The sequence below is a fragment of the Phlebotomus papatasi genome, chromosome 2 (assembly GCF_024763615.1).
Source record: "Phlebotomus papatasi isolate M1 chromosome 2, Ppap_2.1, whole genome shotgun sequence".
Classification (NCBI taxonomy): Eukaryota; Metazoa; Arthropoda; class Insecta; order Diptera; family Psychodidae; genus Phlebotomus; species Phlebotomus papatasi.
The window spans coordinates 81177753-81197414 of NC_077223.1; the positions used below are offsets into that span (position 1 = coordinate 81177753).

General features: G+C 35.9%; 1 protein-coding gene across 4 annotated transcripts in view; it reads left to right on the forward strand.

The window, feature by feature from the left end:
* The window catches only part of LOC129804631 (uncharacterized), a 52325-nt gene extending 39562 nt beyond the window's left edge, over positions 1-12763 (forward strand). Inside the window, exons 4-9 of one of the 4 annotated variants that reach the window (XM_055852125.1) lie at positions 404-571; positions 639-855; positions 8146-8227; positions 8295-8378; positions 8444-8592; positions 11917-12763. In XM_055852125.1, the coding sequence (XP_055708100.1) occupies positions 404-571; positions 639-855; positions 8146-8227; positions 8295-8378; positions 8444-8592; positions 11917-12207 (991 nt within the window). In that variant the 3' untranslated portion in view covers positions 12208-12763. The remainder of the gene's footprint in view (positions 1-403; positions 572-638; positions 856-8145; positions 8228-8294; positions 8379-8443; positions 8593-11916) is intronic. The other 3 variants (XM_055852126.1, XM_055852127.1, XM_055852128.1) reach the window with 3 other exon arrangements.
* The last annotated feature ends 6899 nt before the right edge of the window (positions 12764-19662 follow it).

Below are 19662 nucleotides of genomic sequence, written 5' to 3' on the forward strand. Positions count from 1 at the left end.
ATCTAATGGATCATTTGCCCTTAATATCCAATCCTTAACAATAATTTTCTAAAAAATTATGCCTGATAAGGAGTTAAAGGAGTTAAGCCAGATGGCTAAGCCTTAGGTCTGAAGCTTGTAGAAGAGAGGTATTCAAACGGCTCCTTACCACTTCACAATAATGAAACCGATATACTCAAAAGCTTTCATAGCATCATTTTGCTTAGCATTAAAAATTCACAAATATTAACTCCCAAGGTCAAACGAAGGTCGAATACCATCTTAATATTAAAAAAAAATGACAACAAGTTTGAATACTGCAGCTCTGCTTTTTGTAAACGCTTCTCCTCCATCTTTCTATTCTTGATCAAGAAATAAATAACTTTTCGACCACATTTGTGATGACTTGCCCTTCCGTTCTTAGTCGGAAACCACGCGCGATTCCTCCCCACGAAGGTGTTCCCGTGATCGAGGAGTCCTACGCTGTGCGTCGCAACAAGACCAACACCCCAGCCGACGAAATGCTCAAGAATGTCCTCCTCAATCGTAACCAGAATCCAAAACTCAAGTACGATTGGGGCCAGAAGCGATGGTGAGAGAGGGAAGAGCCTTCTGGCTAATTTTCAGAGAGAGCTAAGGCTTGGGATTTTCCATTGCAGGGTTGATGGAAGGAGACCCCACAATGGTGTTCATAGAAGACATCCTAGGAGGTATCAGTCTTTCAGTGCTGCTCCCACTCAGTTTGTGGACAAAGATGTCACTCTGACCATCCGGGAGTCTGATTCCAAGCAACAAAATGGACTGCATATTCGTCATAGGAATCAGCAGCCAAGTATGCATCCAAATGCACAACCAAGTATTCAGGCAAATCTACAGGTTAGTTTATCAAATTATGTGAGTTCCCTGTAAAATTATATGGGTCCTCCGAGATCCTTGAAAAATGTGTAGGTGCCCTGGGGTCTCTCTGACTTCCTTGTAAAAAAAAATGTGCGGGTTCCACGTGAGTTCCCTGAAAGATGTGTGACTTACCTGGGTTCCCAGTGAGTTCCCTGAAAAAATACATGGATTCCCCGTGAGTTCCCTGAAAGATGTGTGACTTCCCTGGGTTCCCAGTGAGTTACCTGAAAATCTATGGGTTCCCCGTGGGTTCCCTGAAAGATGTGTGACTTCCCTGGGTTCCCAGTGATTTACCTGAAAATCTATGGGTTCCCCGTGAGTTCCCTGAAAGATGTGTGACTTCCCTGGGTTCCCAGTGAGTTACCTGAAAAAATACATGGATTCCCCGTGAGTTCCTTGAAAATCTATGGGTTCCCTGTGAGTTCCCTGAAAGATGTGTGACTTCCCTGGGTTCCCAATGAGTTACCTGAAAATCTATGGGTTCCCCGTGAGTTTCCTGAAAGATGTGTGACTTCCCTGGGTTCCTTGTGAGTTACCTAAAAAAAATACATGGATTCCGCGTGAGTTTCCTGAAAATCTATGGGTTCCTCGTGAGTTCCCTGAAATATTGTTTGTGGTTCCCGGATCCCCTAAAAATGTATGAGTTTCCTGGGTTCCCAGTAAGTTCCCTGAAAAAAATGTATGGGTTCCCTATATTCATCGTGAGGTCCTTGAAGAAATATGTATATAGGTTTTTCGAGTTCCCCGTGAAATTCCTGAAATATTGTTTGTGGTCTTCGGGTCCCCTGAAATTGTATGGGTTTCCTAGGGTCCCAATGAGTTTTCTAAAAAAAATCATGAGTTCCCAATAAGTTTCCTGAAAAATGTATGGGTTCTTCGAGTTCCCCGTCAATTTTCTGAAGAATTGTTTGTAGTCCCCGGGTCCCCTGAAAAATGTATGGATCCCCTGGTTCCCTAAAAAAAATGTATGGATTCCCTTGATTTCTCGTGAGTTCCTTGAAGAAATATAGGGGTTACCCGTGTTCCGCGTGAGTTCCCTGAAAAAAAAATCGTTTGTAGTCAAGGAGGAGATATTAGGGTCAGAAGTGGTGTACAACTGAAAATGAAGTGCTTGGAAGTCTTTGGAAGTGGGAGTTTCCGAAAATAAAGTCATCTCTGTCTAATTCCGAATTTTGCAGACTGTACGTTACTTTTTTAGCTCAGATTTTAAATTCGAATGGCCGAAAAAGCTTTTTCTTAACATTTTACAAGTTCGGTTATGATAATAATTCGAAGTAAATAACGCTAAAATTTATTATAGCTTAAGGAGTAGCTATTATAACTTATACTTAAGGAGTATCCCGTAGGTTTCCTCCAGCATTCATGTTTATTTTTTTGCTTTTACTGGTAAGATTATATTGTCTTCCCCCTAATGCTGAGTATCTTTCTAATAAGTCGATATGTCCTTTGAAGGACTTTTATAAAATACGTGAGGAACGAAAAGGTACCTTTGTAGTATTTAATGTTAGTCGAATTTTGGAAAGGCCTAAGTGATGGACTTCCACAAAAAAAAAGCATTTTGCGGGTTTATTTAAATCGTGTTTAAATGATTGAAGAATGGCTTAGAAAATTTCGATATAAGGATAAAATTACTCAAAAGATCAACTTTACTTTAAACGCTCTCTATCATTGATGGCAATATTGTGATTGTGAGTATTCGAGTGGAAAAAATTATCGATTTGAGGAGATTATCAAGATTTTGGAAAACAATAATTCGATAGTATTTCGCTTTTTAGAAAACCTTGGATGTATTTAAAAGCTCGATACATGGGTGCCACATTTTTTCACTGAAAGGAATAAGGAGAACTTTTGGAACTGCATGAACTGTATTACGGGTTATTTTGGTACTTTTTGCTTGTAACCTTTTAAGCAAAAACCTCTCTATACAATTCCGGAATACACGATTTTCCGGATCCCGTGCTGTGTTTAAACGGGTAAGAAGTCTTTGGGGATAACGGCAATGAAGTAAGAACGTGGTGATGCATGGAGTGTTAAGAGTAACCTTAGAGACGTCTCACTGATCTGACCGCTATCGTGTCGGGTGATCCATTTTTCAGAGTAACTTTAGTAATTTTTTCAAACGTAACAAGAAACTTTTAGCCGATAAAAAATAGTCAACTATTGGAAAACAATTATTTTTGATACAAATATTAAATAAATTTGTTTTTGAAATGCATGAATAATATTTATGGATTACAGGAATGAAAAAATAAAAATTTGAAGGATGATTTTCAATTTGATTTTTAATTTGAAGAATATCTGCTGCAAGAAATTCAAAATATAAGCAAAATATTAAAAAATATATATATGTAAAAATAAATTTCTTGAGAATTTTTTAAAAAGATTTTTCATAATATTAAAATGACAGATAATCCTAACCGGCTTATGTAGGTGAGATTCTTAACGTGAGCTAACTCGGAGTGCATGCAAATTCGATTTGATGCTGAAGTAGGGAGACGCCATTCAGTTATTTTGAATCAAATTCGTGAAATTATACAAGTTTTGTATTTGAACCAAAATGTCAAGGATTTGGATGAACTGACAGAAAAGTGTTATATGGGTGAAATGTAGACCAGAATGTTCTCTATAATTTTGCCGTAGAACTTGAACTCATCGATTACTCAGAAGCCAAGATAAGCGAGGTTTTTTGTTTCTTAACTCGTTTTTTCATCCAGAGTTCCCCAAGTAGTCATTTGTTGAACTTCAACTATATCAAAGAATTGTTGTATTTTGCGGGACTTTCCATTTAAACCCCTATTTTAAGTGTCTTGGTGGAGTAGAGGCAGTCAAATTGGCATCTGAGTGATTTCAAAGCGTTATTATTGGAAAAATAAATTTTTTCACACTTAAACGGCAAAATCGGAGTGATAGCGTAGTCTGAGCGGAAAATAATGTATGGACGAAATGTAGAGACAAATGTGCTCTACAATTATGTTGAAGTAATCATCAAAATCGGTTCAGCGACAGTCGAGATAATTGAGGTTATGTGATATTGAAATGGGTTTTTCGACTGTGGCGCCCCTGGTGTTGGTCCCACGAAGTTCAAATATTCTAGAAAGTTGTAGCATTTGGTGAGATCTTTCGTTTAAGCCCTCATTCATCAAAATCCGTCACATAGAACCGGAGATATGATTTTTTGAATTTCGTGAACTTTGACCCCTCATTGAGAAAAGTGACTTTGAATTTCGATGAAATTTGACGCTATCACAGCGCCACCTGTGGTGACTTTTTGAACTTCCATCTGAAAGTGCTCATCGAGACGAAACCAAAAAGGTAAAATTTAGGTCGCTATGTTAATTAGAACAGGAGATAGAGGCCGGTCAATGTTCGAACTTTGACCCCTTATAGCTCGGGTCAGGGGTTATGGATCGACTTAAGGTTTTCTTTGTTTGATAGGTATAATCAACGGCTACAACATACTAAATTTTCAGCCCGATGCACAATGGAATTTTTGAGTTATTTAACTTTTAAGATTTAAAAATTTTCTTTTAAAAAAAAGCGCCCCTAGCGGTGGTTTTATGAACTTGCGATGTTAGAAGGGGAAGTGGCATTTCACGAGAGCTTTCCAAAAAGCCCTCACTTTTTAAATTCTGACAATTAGAACCGGAGTTATGGCCATTTTAAGAAATTTTTTTTGGACCCTTATAGCTCGGGTCAGGGGGGTCAGGGGACCTTATGTTTGGTATTGATGGAAAGCTCTAAGGCCCAGCTATAACATACTAAAATTTGAGTCCGCTGAATGCCATAGGGGCGGAGCTATTGAGAAAACAAAAAAGGGGGGTCTTCAAAATGGCGGAAGGAGGGGTGGGGGGTGGGGGGTCTATGCACCAAGTTGCAATTTTCACCCGATATATAACCTTTGCCGAAAACCGCAAGTTGATATCTTTTTTAGTTTAGGAGCTATTAAGCTCCAAAGAGCGGCCGGCCGGCCGGCCGGGAACGTAACTTAGCCACATATATATTCGGAATCAGGAAGTGGCGAAACACATTTTGGCCAAATTTGAGGTCGATCGGACGACATGAAATTTTGTTAGGATTATAGTAGGTGAGATTGTTAAGAATCTCACCTAATAAATTATTGGTTCTTAAGTATGAGAATTGTATGAAGTGTAAGAAATGCCGGAAGTATTGCAGCTTTTTCGGGAGTTTTTCGAAATGCTGGAAGTGTGAAGAGCTCTTCTATATAAATTGTGGAAGTGGTGTACACATTTTCACCCTAATATCTCCCCCTTGTTTGTGGTCCCCGGGTTGCCTGAAAAATATAAGGGTTCCCTGTCTTCCCAGTAAGTTCCTTGAGAAAATCAACATGTGGATAATTGTACGCATGATGATGTCAAGTTTTATGAATTTTTATCGTATTTACAATTCCGACAAAGCTGTTCAAAATTTGAGTTGATGCTTCAAAAAAACAATGTATGTAAAATGTAGGAGAAAAGTTAAAGCTGATTGCACCCAAAAGCAAAGTACATTTAAACCTCCAACTATTTACTAAGACATAAAATGAGGAGTAATAAATCCCTCGTGGTATCACGCAATCTCTCAGGAATTTGTTCGGGAAGTGAGTTAATTCGTTCACGTGGCAATCGTGTAAATGTCCCTTGGTCACTTTGGAAATGAAGATAAAGTTGGATACATTTTCGGCCACACGGCTTCGTAATTAGTCACAATGACCAAAAAGAGAAAAAAAGAGTGTCATGAACCTTTGTATAATCACTAATTGCAATTTTTCCTGGAGCTAAACAAGAGAAAGGGGGGGAGGATTGAACTGGGAAAAAAGGGATTTTCTTCCCTGTGCTAATGTGAGAAGGATATGAGTAGAGGAAGGGAGGGCAAAGCTTTCCAAATTTCCTTACATGCTCCATGTCATTTCCCCCCCAACAACAGCCAGCAATGATGTGAGATTTATGCAATTTTCCCGTGGGAGGAGGGCATCACGGGAAAAGTGCGATGTGGAGTTGGTTTCAGGTGAAATGGGTGTCTGGCGAGAAGGGTTCCTCGAATTTCCGCTCAAGTAAATCATTTTGATTAATGGCACTTTATTTGATAGGAAAATTTCTGGTGAATTGGGAGAAACTCTTTGGTTCTTTTCAACGTGTGAAGCCGGAAGAAATTTTCCTTCAATGACTTTCATCGCGCATTTTCAAGCGTAATTGATTGCTAATGCTCCCAACTTTGCTCCTATCTGGGTTCTTGTTAAGGGTGTCTCTTCCTTTTTGCCTCTTGAATTTTGCAAAATTTTCTCACATGGAAAATAATGATGAAGGGCAATTCGCGGAGTGCTCGTTCGAATTGCTTAGTTCGATCAAGAAGCGAACTGAGGATCTTAACGTAAAAAATCCAATACTTTGTCAATTAAAAAACACTTTTATAATTCACAAGGATTGAAGATCGTGAAATTTAGAGGAATTTGCTGTTTGACCTTGAAAAACGTCTAGAAGGAATAATTTTAGAGGTCATTAGTGTGTGTAAACGAAATATCATCACTGATTTTCTCCAAGAGGTTTCTAAAAATTAATTTGATAAAGTTGGGCCAATTTGTGAGAATCTGGAGTTAAAAATCAGCAATATCTAGAAGAAACTGGGGCAGTAGTGAACATGGGGAAGTTGTAAATACTGTTTGCTATGTCTATATTGGACTTATGTCGACCGTTTTTGCTGTGGACAAGGATCCATATAGTATCTATGGATTCTTATAGATCGTGTTCTCTAAAGTCTAATATCTAATTGAAAAAAATCGCAGTGTTTACTACTGCCCCAGGTCCTCTTATCCCTTACTGGTGAGTACCAATATCCAGAACAAGGTCCCCCCATATACAGTATTGATACCACAATACGAAAGAAAGTAGATCAAACATGAATGAATATGAATTATGGTGCTATTCCAATGAAAAAATGAGCATGTTTTTTTTTAGCACATTATTGTTCTCAGGTAATAAAAAGACCATGACTGTTCCCACATGTTATTTCAATTAATGTCAGAGGGTATTGTGATCGGGGATGAAAGCTTGCTCGGCGGGAAGATTCGAATTCGGATTTCGGTTGGGAAATCGACAAGATTAATTTAATGTTTTCACTTTCATAGTATTTTCTACATTTTCTTTATCATGATTGACAGATGTAAGGTTCTTCTCTCTACACAAAAACTTCATATTTTCCCCAATCCTCGTCGTGTTTCAAAATCACGAAATAGTCATGACAGGAACCGACACAAAAGAAAAGTTCAATCAAAATCCGAATTCGATTATTCCCTTTGAGCAAGCTTTCACCCGATCACAATGCCATCTGACATTCAGTCAGTATGGAGTAACCTGTCATGTCAGCTTGGTGGCGTGATGCAGTTGGATGGACGGGAGTTGGCAATTTTATAGCCTTAACCACGGGTTTTCGCAGGTTTCTCTTGAGTTTTTCCGTGAATTCTTAGTGGTGAAAAGTCGGCGAGCAGCATTAATATTCTCTACTAATTATTTTCCTTGAAATGACGTATGGGAACAGACGTGGTCTTTTTTAGTACTTGAGAACAGTAATGTGCTAAACATGGCCACTTTTTCATTGGAATAGCACCATTAATCTAGAATATGAAAGAAAGTATAGGAGCGTTCGCATAAGAGGATAAGTCAATGTCTCATACCGTTTGGCCTCTAATGGCCTCAACACACTAGGAGAAATTTCTATAAAAAATGTCTTTTTTAAAAAAAAATTCCCCTAGTAGGCAGAAACGTCAGATTTTTTTTTAAAAAAGGTAATTTTTTACGAATATTGTTTTTAGTGTGTAGACAGCATAAGTAACAGATAAACAAACTGTATTTTTCTCTAAACTTTTTGCACTTCAAAAATTTGATATCTTGGTAACAAACGAAAATCGCGGGATCTCAAAAATCCTGCAGGACTCCTAAAATCTAGGGTTCCCGGGAATTCAAGGTTCTTAAAAATACCAAGATTTCTGGATCGGAATATTTAGAAATTTCGAATCCCCTGATCCCGTTTTATTCAATGTTTAATCCCAGGATTATCCCGATCCCAAAAAATGTCGAAATCTTATGTGTGGGAAGATAGTATTCCGTATTGCAAACCCTACTTGGTCAGGGTGTTTGTAATACCCTTAAATCTATTCTTCACTTAAAATAAATGGATTATACCGATTATACATTGCTTTCCCCCTGAATTCGAGCAATACACAATTGAGAAGATTGCATTGAGTTTTTTAAAGCAATTTCTTTTAAAATTTAACAGGAACATAGAGCTGCTCCAGAGCAATTTGTGACTCAGAAGCAAATTAATCTTCGCAGATTCGCCAACAGCGGAGAGCGTAAGAGTAAGATTGACTATTGGGGTGAAGAATATCCTAGAATTTAATTGAAATTTTATATTTTCCAAAACAGAGAAACATCTAGCACGTACGATTGCCATTCATTATGTTGGTGATGAAGATAAATATCATATTAGAGCACCTCATCATTCAAGAGGTTGGTTTGTTGATTTCAATATTCACAAATGTTTTTTGAAGTAACACTTTATTTATTTGGAATAGTAAATGGACGACTTCGTCATCACGATAAGGTTTACACGTACTGGAAGCCAGCAAATTGGGCAGCAAATGCCGGCATGGAACACTTCTTTACCATGGACAATGGCGTTGTAACGGTCAAAGAGGGAGGATTGTATCTCATTTATGCACAGGTTAGTAGAATGATTTGCTTGCCAAGATTAACCCTTTAAGGACGATTGGAACACCGGTGTCCCATAAGGAAAATAATTTTTCCTGACTACCTAAAGTTATTGTTTTCTTATGTCTGTACATAATTGTAAAGTAGAAGGTTTAAAGAATAAAAAAAGACGAATTTTTAAATTCTCAAATTCATAATTGATTTTTTTAAATTTTTTTATACTTCTAATTTTTTTAAGCAAAACCCATTTGGCAATAAAAAATACAATACTCATACGTAATATTTTTTATTAAAGCGAAAAATATTATTCATTGGTATTGTCAGAAAAATTACTTAAATTTTTGGGCTATTTTTGTCCCTATCGTTCATAGAAGCACAAAATACACCGAATTAGACTCTGTTGGACATTCCAAGATTAGATGTAAGACTTATCATTGATTATCTTTCTCAGTTTAATTTTTATTGTTGATTTCCAGTCCGTAAAAAGTGTCTCGTCGTTAAAGGGTTAATTACACATCTTACTCATTTTCCATAGATTTTCAATGTTTAAGTTTAGTAAGTTTAAAGTAAAACTTACTAAAGTAAGTAAAAGTAAAGTTTAGTATAATATTTTATTGAGAACAATTTAAAATCTAAAGAGCTAAAATTAAAAAAAAACTGTCTTTAAATTATAATTTATTCCAAAATTATTAAAAATAGGTGAGATTTTTAATAATTTGGCAGGGATGTGCAAGAACCGTTTGAAACCGAATAAAGGTCAAAATAAGTTTTGACCATTGACGTACAAGTTTCATATGACGTTTGTTCAGTTTCAAACGGTTTTTGCACACTTATGATTTGGTGACACTGAAACATGTCACGAAATAATTTCTCCCCTTCTAACATCGAAAGTCGATGAGGTCACCCTTCCTGGTGCTGGCTATTTTCTAGATTAATTATCGTAGCCTCCCTGATACAGATTGGGACAGAATTATAGTTAAAGTGATAATACATAACCCCTTCTGACTTACCTAATACGAGCTATGTCAAATTTAGAAATTGATCGGCCTCTATATTCCGATCGAAAAATGATGTAGGTTCTTTATGATATCAATATAAACGGAGACGTGAAGGGTCAAAGAGCACGCAATTAACTCTTTCGCGTCCCACTTTTATTCAGCAGATGAATTCATGTAAAATTGAGTTTTTCCTAATGCTTTATGATCAAATATAATAGTTCAGAGAGGAAAAAAACTTTCCAATGCATGAAAACTCGGAAAAACCCCGGGTTATATATGACCCTATTGTCCTCAAGGGAAGTGTACGTACATACCATTTTCAAAATCTATATCACGGGCTTTTTAAGAGTTTTTTTTTTTGCTTGAAGTTATTAATTTGGCCAAAACCATGGCAAACTGGATTGTCTTAATGAACACTGTACTCCTGGTGTTCAAGGAATCTTCCTGGTAATCCCTTGAACAGTCACTGTCACGATATTTTGAGTGGTATTTGGCAAAAATAAACTTATCCACATATTTATTCACACACAATACAATTGCACAACATGAGACGCTTGCAGAATACTCTAAAATATTGCAAAATATATTATAATTCATCAGATATAAGATGAAATGTCCAGGAGCAAGATGTCCCACCTGCATTTCACAAAGAAAAACAATGTCCCAACTACATTTCGCTATGGGTTTGGGACGAAAACACTGTTACCCTTGCCGACAATAGGGTCATATATGACCCGGAAGATTCTACACGCTTTTCTGGAAAATTGAAAGTAGTTTATTATATCAAAATATGCAATATACAATCTTTGGATATTCTATTTTGTATTTCTAAAGAACTTTTTGCTAAAAAAAATGAATATAAAAAATTTTGAAAAAGAAAAGTCATTTCACAAAGTTCGAAATTCGTGATTTTTGATCTCAAATATTTTCTTTTCCTGAATATCTGGAGTCTTGAGAAAATTAGCCAAGAATCTTACATCCTTCTATTATGATGTCGTGCACAAACTTATAGATTTCAATTAATGTAAATAGTCAAAAAATTGTTTTTTCCACGGGTTATATATGACCCTAATGACGCGAAAGAGTTAAACGGTAAGAGATATCGACTTTCAGTCTTCGATGACCCCCAATAAAAAAAACAATATCTCTCGACTTTTTTCCCCTCCCCATGCCCTTTTATTTCCTCCATTTTGGTTTATCTCAAAATTGGCCCAAGCTTTTTCAATGATTTTCAGATATATTTTAGAAGTAGTCCAGGCGAACATTTCGCCCTAACATACTTATGACCGGAAAATTCGCTATTTTGAATTATTGAAGGTCAAAGGTCAACCAATTTGGAGGGCCCATTTTTCAACCGATTGGGAGCATCTAAACGGGGGATTTTATTTCGAAACCGCCATTTTGACACAAAAATCCCCCACTGAGCTTTAAACCGGTGCATTTTTGCCTATCTTTCGGCGCTTAAAATCTCCCTCTTTCAAAGCTCAATTTGTTTATGTTCGAATATTTTGACATTTCAAGCGCTTTTAAAACTTTTTTTTGTATTTCAAGAGATGTTTTTCTCGTGAACTATTTTCAAAGTTATCAAGAGTCGAAAAGCAGATGAAATGGGGACACGATATCGATCACTCTTCTGAATGCATCAAAAAATAAAAATAAAAACTTACGATATTGTCTTAATTTAGTAACAATATTAGCATAAAATGCTGCGGTAGGACGGTTTTGATATAGAGGATGTATGCCCCATCTCCTCTTCCTTAAGAAAAACATCTCTTGAAAAACAAAAAAAAATTAAAACTGCTTCAAATATCAAAATATTCGAACATAAACAAATGGAGCTTTCGAAGAGGGAGATTTTAAGCTCCAAAAGATAGGCAAAAATGCACCGGTTTAAAGCTCAGTGGGGGATTTTTGTTTCCAAATGGCGGTTTCGAATTAAAATCCCCCCGTTTAGATGCTCCCTATTTGGTTAAATTTGGATGTTTTGGAAAGGTATTGAAATTTCAAACCCGACTGCATCGGTCTTCACAAGGGTCTTCATCGGTAATGAACCAGTTAAGTACCGAATTTGGAAAAATTTTACATCCCCTATAATTTTTAATAATTTCTTAATGACTTTCACATTGTCTATAAACAAGATTAAATCAGCAGTAACCATATGTGCATACAAAAAATATGCTAACGGAGAGGATTTTCTCGTGAGTTCGAGCATTTCGCAAAGCTGGGACGCTTTGCCATCTCTTTTTATTGGAATAGCATCATTACCACTGCTTCCTAATTTAGAATCTTCTTTAGAGGGTTAATCATTTTGAATCTGATGTTTTTTATCTTCCCTTTAGATTTACTATGATGACGTTCCGGATCGGAATAGCTTCCTGGTCCAGCACAATGGTCAGACTTTCCTGCACTGCGAACGGATGACCTACAGCGACAGAGAGGTCAACAAGACCAACACCTGCTACACGAGCGGCGTCGCAGTCCTTAGACCCAATGATCAGATTGTTGTCAAGGACACTGAGCACCACCGTTTCGTCCTCTTCCACCCCTACACCAGCTTCTTTGGTCTGGTGAAGCTGGGTGATTTGCGGAATGGGTTTGGGAGCAGCGAGGAGAACCTAGTGCAGCACTAATGAGCGAGAAAATGTTCGCTGATGGAAGAATCTCTGGTGGAAAGAAAAATTCACTGAATTCTCATGCAATTCCGTGCCATAATTTCGATTTAGAAGTGGAGAGGAAGATGCCATATTAACTGTGAGAGGGAGTATCAAAGTCTTTTTTCTTTCATTCACTCTATTCTATTTGCTAAGCATTTAAACAAACAAACAAAAAAATGTAGAATAAAAAAAAGTTGTGTCAATGGAAGGAAAATGTATGCCCTGTATTACTGAAGATAGGTAGAATAGCCAAAAAAATGGATAATTGTCTCAAATATTTATAATTGTAGGAAAAAGTAGCTAAATATGTTTTTTTTATATATTAATGTAATACCAAAAAAAAATAAGGAAATCATGTAGTTTGTATGCCATACTTATTTATCAAGTAGGTAATCATCGTGAATAACTTCTAAGTTGATTTGTTGTTGAAACATTATGCATGTTACATGGAAAATATAATCGAAGTAGAAAGCTATTGAATTTGATTTTGAGCGAAAAGATTCACCAATTCAATAAAGGACATCCAATGGGATTTGTTCTTTTCATTCGTTTCCAAGTCCTCTTTGGTGATGAGTGGGAACTATTCAGGAATTTCAGCACGCAACTCAAAATGTGATTTTCCAGCCACCAAAAGAGAGTCAAAAGCCACACATTCACGTCAAAGTGTCTAAAACACTGTGAAGCTTCCACTGAACCATGGTTTTTTCTGCCACAAACAACGCGGGTTCTATCTGAGACAGAATTTATCTAGATAGAGGATAGAAAAATCCAAAGGGTAAGTCATTCGGAGGAACCAATGACTATTTCCTAAAAAAAAAAGAATAAAGAAAGCTTGAATAAATAAAATTCATAAATGTTTTATTAAGCCCAATCGTTTAAAAAAGAAGTTTTGAAAAAACCGAAAAAAATTTTACAGTTTCTGAAAATTTTTACATTGTTCCAAGAAATCCGGAAACCTTGAGAAGGGTCTCGCATCTCGCAATACTTGAAAAAGTAGAAATGGTATCATCATAAATTTTAAAATCATCGTCATCATAAATAGTTTAAAATCGTGTCCCTGAAAAGAGAAACACCACTGACGCTCCCAGAAGGAGGTTATCTCCCTAAGTTTTTAAAAGTCTACACAACGACAGTTACCGCTCGAATGTTCATCACAAAGTCTGAAAATCCTTTAAAATTTTTAATAAATTCGAAAAATCTGGAAAAGTTTTTAAGAAACCTTGTTTTAATTATGCTAAACCTGAGAAATCTTTTTTGAAGGGTAATGGCTTTAAAATTAGTCGCTCGAAAACTGAGTATATGCACCTCAATTTCAGCGAAAGCACCGAAATGGTTAGGTATCGGTTAGGTGGGTGAAATAGTGTCAGTTCCCGGTGTGTTTTGTAACCGAAAAGGTGAAAGGCAAGCTGCACCTGACCGTGGCCCGACATACAATGCTCTATAGCTCTGAATGTAGAGCAGCAACCAAAGCCCATGATCAAAAGCTTCACTTCGAAGAAATGCGAATGCCGAGGTGGTCGTCGGAACCGGGAGTCACCCTAAATGAATACGCAATAAACATGTAGTAAGGGGCAGCATGCGAGTGGAGAAAATTGGCGATAAGCTCGCAGAAGTCGCAGTATCACAGTTGAGATGGTATGGCCATGTGATGCGTCGTCCAGAGGAGCACTTAATAAAACGTTTCTTAACCAAACCAAATAAAAGAATGGTCCTGACCACAAGAGTAACTCATTTCCATTTTTTCTGACAGCAGTTTTTGGTTTTTCAGGTTTCGTGATGCAAAGAATGGGTTTATCGGGTTTCACGATGCTAAAATTGGATCTCTCAGACAATTGACGAGGGTTCCTCAATATGAGTTACCCCTTGTGCTGACCACCACATTGTACTTCCTACCACATGGCTTTCCACTGTAAAAAAGGACATGAAGTCAAAAATCTCGAAGTACAACGATGTACATAACGGCGTTATCACACTTGCACATTAAAATTTTAATGTGATTCACATTAATTGTCGCTTGTGAGCGTTCAAATATGTTATTTGTGTCTTTGAGTCACTTAATATTTGGGGTTTTTCTATTTATTGAAAAAGAAGTGGACTTGTCCTGCAAAAACAAGTTTAAATTTACCTAAAGCATAAATATTTTTCACATTAAAAAATTAAAGAGAAAATCGCATTAATTTTCGCATTAATGCTATAAATCAATTTATATCAAATTTTGCGGTCCAAGTCTACCTTTTTATCAACAAATTGATTAAATTTTAAATATAAAATGATTCAAATACACAAATTACACATTTGTACTCTCACCAGCGACAATTAATGTGAATCATATTAAAATTTTAATGTGCAAGTGTGATAACACAGTAAGAGTGCCAAACCCACTTAGTGGGAAATGGCAAAGTCGGAAAAGTATTCGTATGTTGAAAAAATCATAGACTCTTGGAAAGGTTAATTTTTAATAAAATTACAGAAAAGGTAAGTTATAAAGGATTTCGCAAAACAAAAGAGACTTTAGTTTAGTAAAGTTTCGCAAAATTTTCTAAATCTTTACCAAAATCCGTCAACATTTTGACAGAATTTCTTTAAATTTTATTAAACTTTTGCGAAACAAGAGAAACCTAGTAATTGTTTATGAAAACCTGAGAAGTCTTAATCACAAACCCTGAAGATCCTTGCAAAGGTTTCAAAAACATTGCAACATTAAAAAGTTTTTAAGAAACATTTTTAGTTAGACGAAATTTGGAAATTGTTTCGCAATGTTGGGAATAACTTTGAGCAAGAACCTCGTTGATAATTTAAAACGTGTCAAGAACCTGACAAACACTGAAAAAAATAAACAAAACAAGATGAACCTTAAAGAAGTTAAAAAGGTCCTTGATGTGGCTTCTAGAATAGCCGCAAATAAGCATACTATTGAACCAATGATTATACGGACTTCAGATCTAAGGCTTAACCATATGGCTTAACTGGTCTAATTTCTTATCATTCACGTTTTTTTTGCAAAAATTTAACTTAGGATTAAATTTATTAAAGATAAATGACCTATTAGGTTCTCAAAAAGCAATAAAATTGCTCTCTTTTTAAGATTTTGAGGCCCTCGGGAATAGGACTAAGCCTCTAGTCTAAAGACCACTTAAACTTCTTGATGTGCTCTTCCACGCACCACGGCACCACTCAGCTTATGTCTGACGATGTTTTTTGATGTGATGTCGAGATTGTCCATTAAACAATTTACATCACTCTTTTCAGGTGGACAAGCCTGCAGAAATTGTGTTTGCAGGCCTCTGTTAGGGCGTGAAGTTGCACAACCCATGGTTTAGCTCATGGTCGGAGAATGCTTTACGAAGAATTCCTTATGCGCAGCTAACCCTGGCAGGTCTTACATGAGTCCTGCCTATCTGACTCCTACACTGAGAAAAAATGGGATGTGATTAACTTTTTTTCCTCATAACTTTAACACTTTTTAGATGTAAAAATATATCAACATTTTTAATGTTAATTTTACACTCTTTTAATGGTAAAATTAACATTAAAAAGGGTAACTTTAACCCCTAATACACCTAAAAAGCATAATATTTACACCGATTTCGTATCAATACTGCAGGGTAAAATAAACATTTCCGTAATGTTATTTTAATTTTTTCGGATTTCTCTCAGTGTACGATAACGTGAGCAAAGGCCCGAAAAATCTTCACTAAATTTTGTTTTTAATTTTTTTATTCCTTTCTTATAAAATGACTAGAATGCCCAGAATTTAATTTTATTGATTTTTAATCCACTTCGAATAAGCTTCTGCTCTCTATTTTATTTCATAAATATAACAATTGTCTCTTTCTTTGACGAAACTCAAGAAACAAGAAAGCCTTGTCATTTATAATTGTGATTGAACATCCCCTTGCAAAGCTCTGTCGCAATGAGGAAATCAATTAAATGAGAATTCATTGCTCTTCAATTTGTTTCCAGGATAAGCATCAAACAGTTTACAAATGGTTTTATTTTTATGAAAGAGTTCTACTGAAGATCCTTATCGAATTAATTGCTGATGGTAGCTTGTTACGTAACAGATTGACGTTTAATGAAATTGCACTGAATCGAGTTTTGATTAAAAATAGTCATCTATTAATTTTTAACAGTTTTAATTAAAATGGATAAGTTTTCAATCAATTAAAAGTTTTAGTGCACAAAAAGGCAATTTTACAGGGATTTTTATTAAGAGTTAATAAGAAAGGGTGCATGGTCAGTTAACCAACATTGGCGTATAATGAATTATTGGTTGATTAATAAATTAGTAATTTTATATATATTAATTGAATTTAGATGTTCTGATGTTCGCCAGAAACATGTTTTTCTCAAATTGATAGAATTTCTTGTTTTTTTTTTGAGATCTTGAATTTATTGGTATATGGGGCTATTCGATTCTTTCAATTGAAACGTCGTTTTTGGTACGAATCTACTTTTGAAATTAGTATTAGTCACGAATTTGGGCATTTCGCAAAATATGGGGCGCTTTGTCACCCCTTTTAATTGATAATAAATTCCAAAATATCAGGAATGATATCTTCTAAAAAGAGTCCCAGATTCGAGCTTTTCACTCATCTAGAAAATTTATTATTTATTAGCTGGAGCACTGAGGTCTATCTACTAGAAAATGTTTATCCTGTCTTTAAAAATCGTTCATAGAACTTTATTTTTCCACTCTGAAGAATAATTTAAAAAAAAAAAACATGATTTGATAAAATTCGATATCTATTCAATGTTTGAGTTTGTTTTACTTTGCTTGTAAAAAAAACTTTCTACTTCGTCCTCTTCATTAGTTATTATTACTCTGAGATTGCAGCGATTCCAAACCTTAAATTGGAATCCAGTTTTCCTTTCCGAGAAGCAATGTACAATGAGAAAGCAATGAGAAAGCAATGAGAAGTTCAGAAGGAACCTTGAGTATGCTAATCAAATTGAAATCCAGTAATGGTGTCTACACACTAGGATAATTTATGTCCATATTGAAGCCAATTCCCTACGTCTGTGTAAGAAAAACATTTCAATATGGACATAAATTTCTCTAGTGTGTAAAGGCCACAAGTGCCATCTTCTTCTTCTAAAATATGATTTTTTAATGCTGGAACTCCACAGAGCAGTATATAATATACATTTATCTATAATAATAATAATATTATTCAATTTCGCATAACCCCCCACACCATGCGTCCGCCACCGTCTTAGCGTAGGTGACCAGCATCCGAAGCCAAACGTCGGAAATGCTTCTTCACTGGCTGTATTAATAAGCGTTCATTAGCGTATCAGGTGATTTCTGAGAAATAATTTCAGGCTGTTTTTTCTGTCAGTCCGTCTGTTTGGCTCTTACCATGTCTAGAGACCAAACGGTATGAGATAGAGACTTGGAACCTTCGGGGGACCTATAAGTCGATCCTTGGACCATCAACATGCCTCTCATTTACCCCCACCCTTGCCCTTCCTACCCAAAACCATGTTTTTTGGGATTGCTCTAAAACACGTCGTATTTTTTCTTTAATTTTGATAATTTTAATTATACTAAGGCCCGGTCCTGAAAAGGACCTTTTTGTGTTGAGTGTAGTCATTACCGCAAGATCGAATCCACGAGCTTTCACTTGGTTTGTAGTTGAGGTATTCACGTGTTCTTTCAACTCTTAATTTAAGCTTTGTAGTGGAAGGATTAGTCAGTCCCTGGGGACTGTCCAGTAGGTGAATTCTGTAATTTTCGTGGCATTGTCACGCGTGAGTCCGAAACCTGACAATGCCATTCGAGCTTTTTTTGTCATATCATATGAGTTCGAAAATGAAATTCATTGATTTTTTTAATGAAAATCCTTTACTTGATGAATTTATGAAAATAAAGTACGTCTTGGTTGATTTATTTAACAAAATTCATTGTCATTTAAATTGCCAGAAATCTCAAATATGTAACTTCTGACAATACCACGTGAGCTGAAATGACAATGTCACGGCTACAGAATCGCATTTTCGAAAAAGCTCTCCTAAGATTCGAACCCAATTTGTCATATGGCATCACATGAGCGTTTCAGAATTCCCCTCCAGGAACACCGATTTAGTTCCGATTAAAGCCCTAAATACACGTAGAGGTTCCTTGCTTTTCCCCATAATAAGAAATAAAAAATAAAGGGATTGCTCCTAGGGATTTTCAGGCAATGTTTTGAGTGATTTATAAATCGACTCAAATCGTTTGTGAACCGGTAATGGATCGATTATGAACCGATAAGTAATTTTTCAGTCGAAAATAAATTTTACTACTCTTAAGGCTATAGTCGTTAAGGAGTCGATCAACAAAAAGCAGTTCCCGATCAAAAATTGCTAACTAAAGGGTAGGTAATGACAAAGCAGAATTTAGATAAAAATATTAGATGCTTCAGGTGAATCGAAATCGGTTAGCATTTAGTGCTGGCTGGGTTATGAATTGGTTCAAATCGGTTGAGAACCGATAAACGGTAAATAAAGGAAAGTTTGTTTGAGGTATATAGTCATTCGAGGAGAGATGGAACACCTTTTTTATATTCAATATTGCGAATACATTTTGAATGCGAGACAAAGTCGAATCTCACTGGTTTATCATTTGAAGACTCTAAATTTAAGATATCAATATTAGAAAAGCCTAGATGAAAATAGTCACTTCGAAAAATAGGATTTAAAAAAAGTTGCATTTTGAGACACTCAAAAAAAGTGCGGATGAAATGGAACACCCCTAATTTTAGCAAAATATTTATAGTTTATTTTATTAATTTAGAATAGGAGGGAAGTGATTTTAGACATGAACACTATTTCATTGAATTTATTGGAGTTTATTTTATTTTTTCAGTATAAATGATTTATTTTGTGGAATATGTAGCTCATATACTTCGATGGTAATTTCGCTGAGTGTATCAAGTCAGTCTTACCAGAAATTTAGGAAAAATAATTTCTAAGATTTACTTGAAAAGATTTTGAAGAAAATTGACCGAAATTCACACCGGAAGTGTTGCCAAAACTATTGAGTTCCATCTCTCCTCAACCCCCAAATACACGTATTCTTATGGCGAAATAAAAATTTTTGGCCATTTTTCAGACATCCAAAAAATTCAATTTCAATTTTCTCGTACAATTTTAAAAGTAGAAAGCTGTAACTTGGAGGTTTTCATTAGAATGTTGAAGGGCACAAATAGACCAAATAAGGTGGAGATCGTACATAGGGTGTAGGCAGGAGGCGAAGTGGTCCATCTCTCCCACTGTTCCAACTCTCCTCCAATGACTATATAGCATCTAAGTTACGAATTTCAGCACTTCGCAAAGCATGAAATTGAAATACTCATCCGATCTACCATGTCTGATTGGTAAAAGCCGTCCTTAAGTCCTAGAATAAAAGAGAAGCTTTACGAACGGTAGGGGGCAAAGTCAACCGCA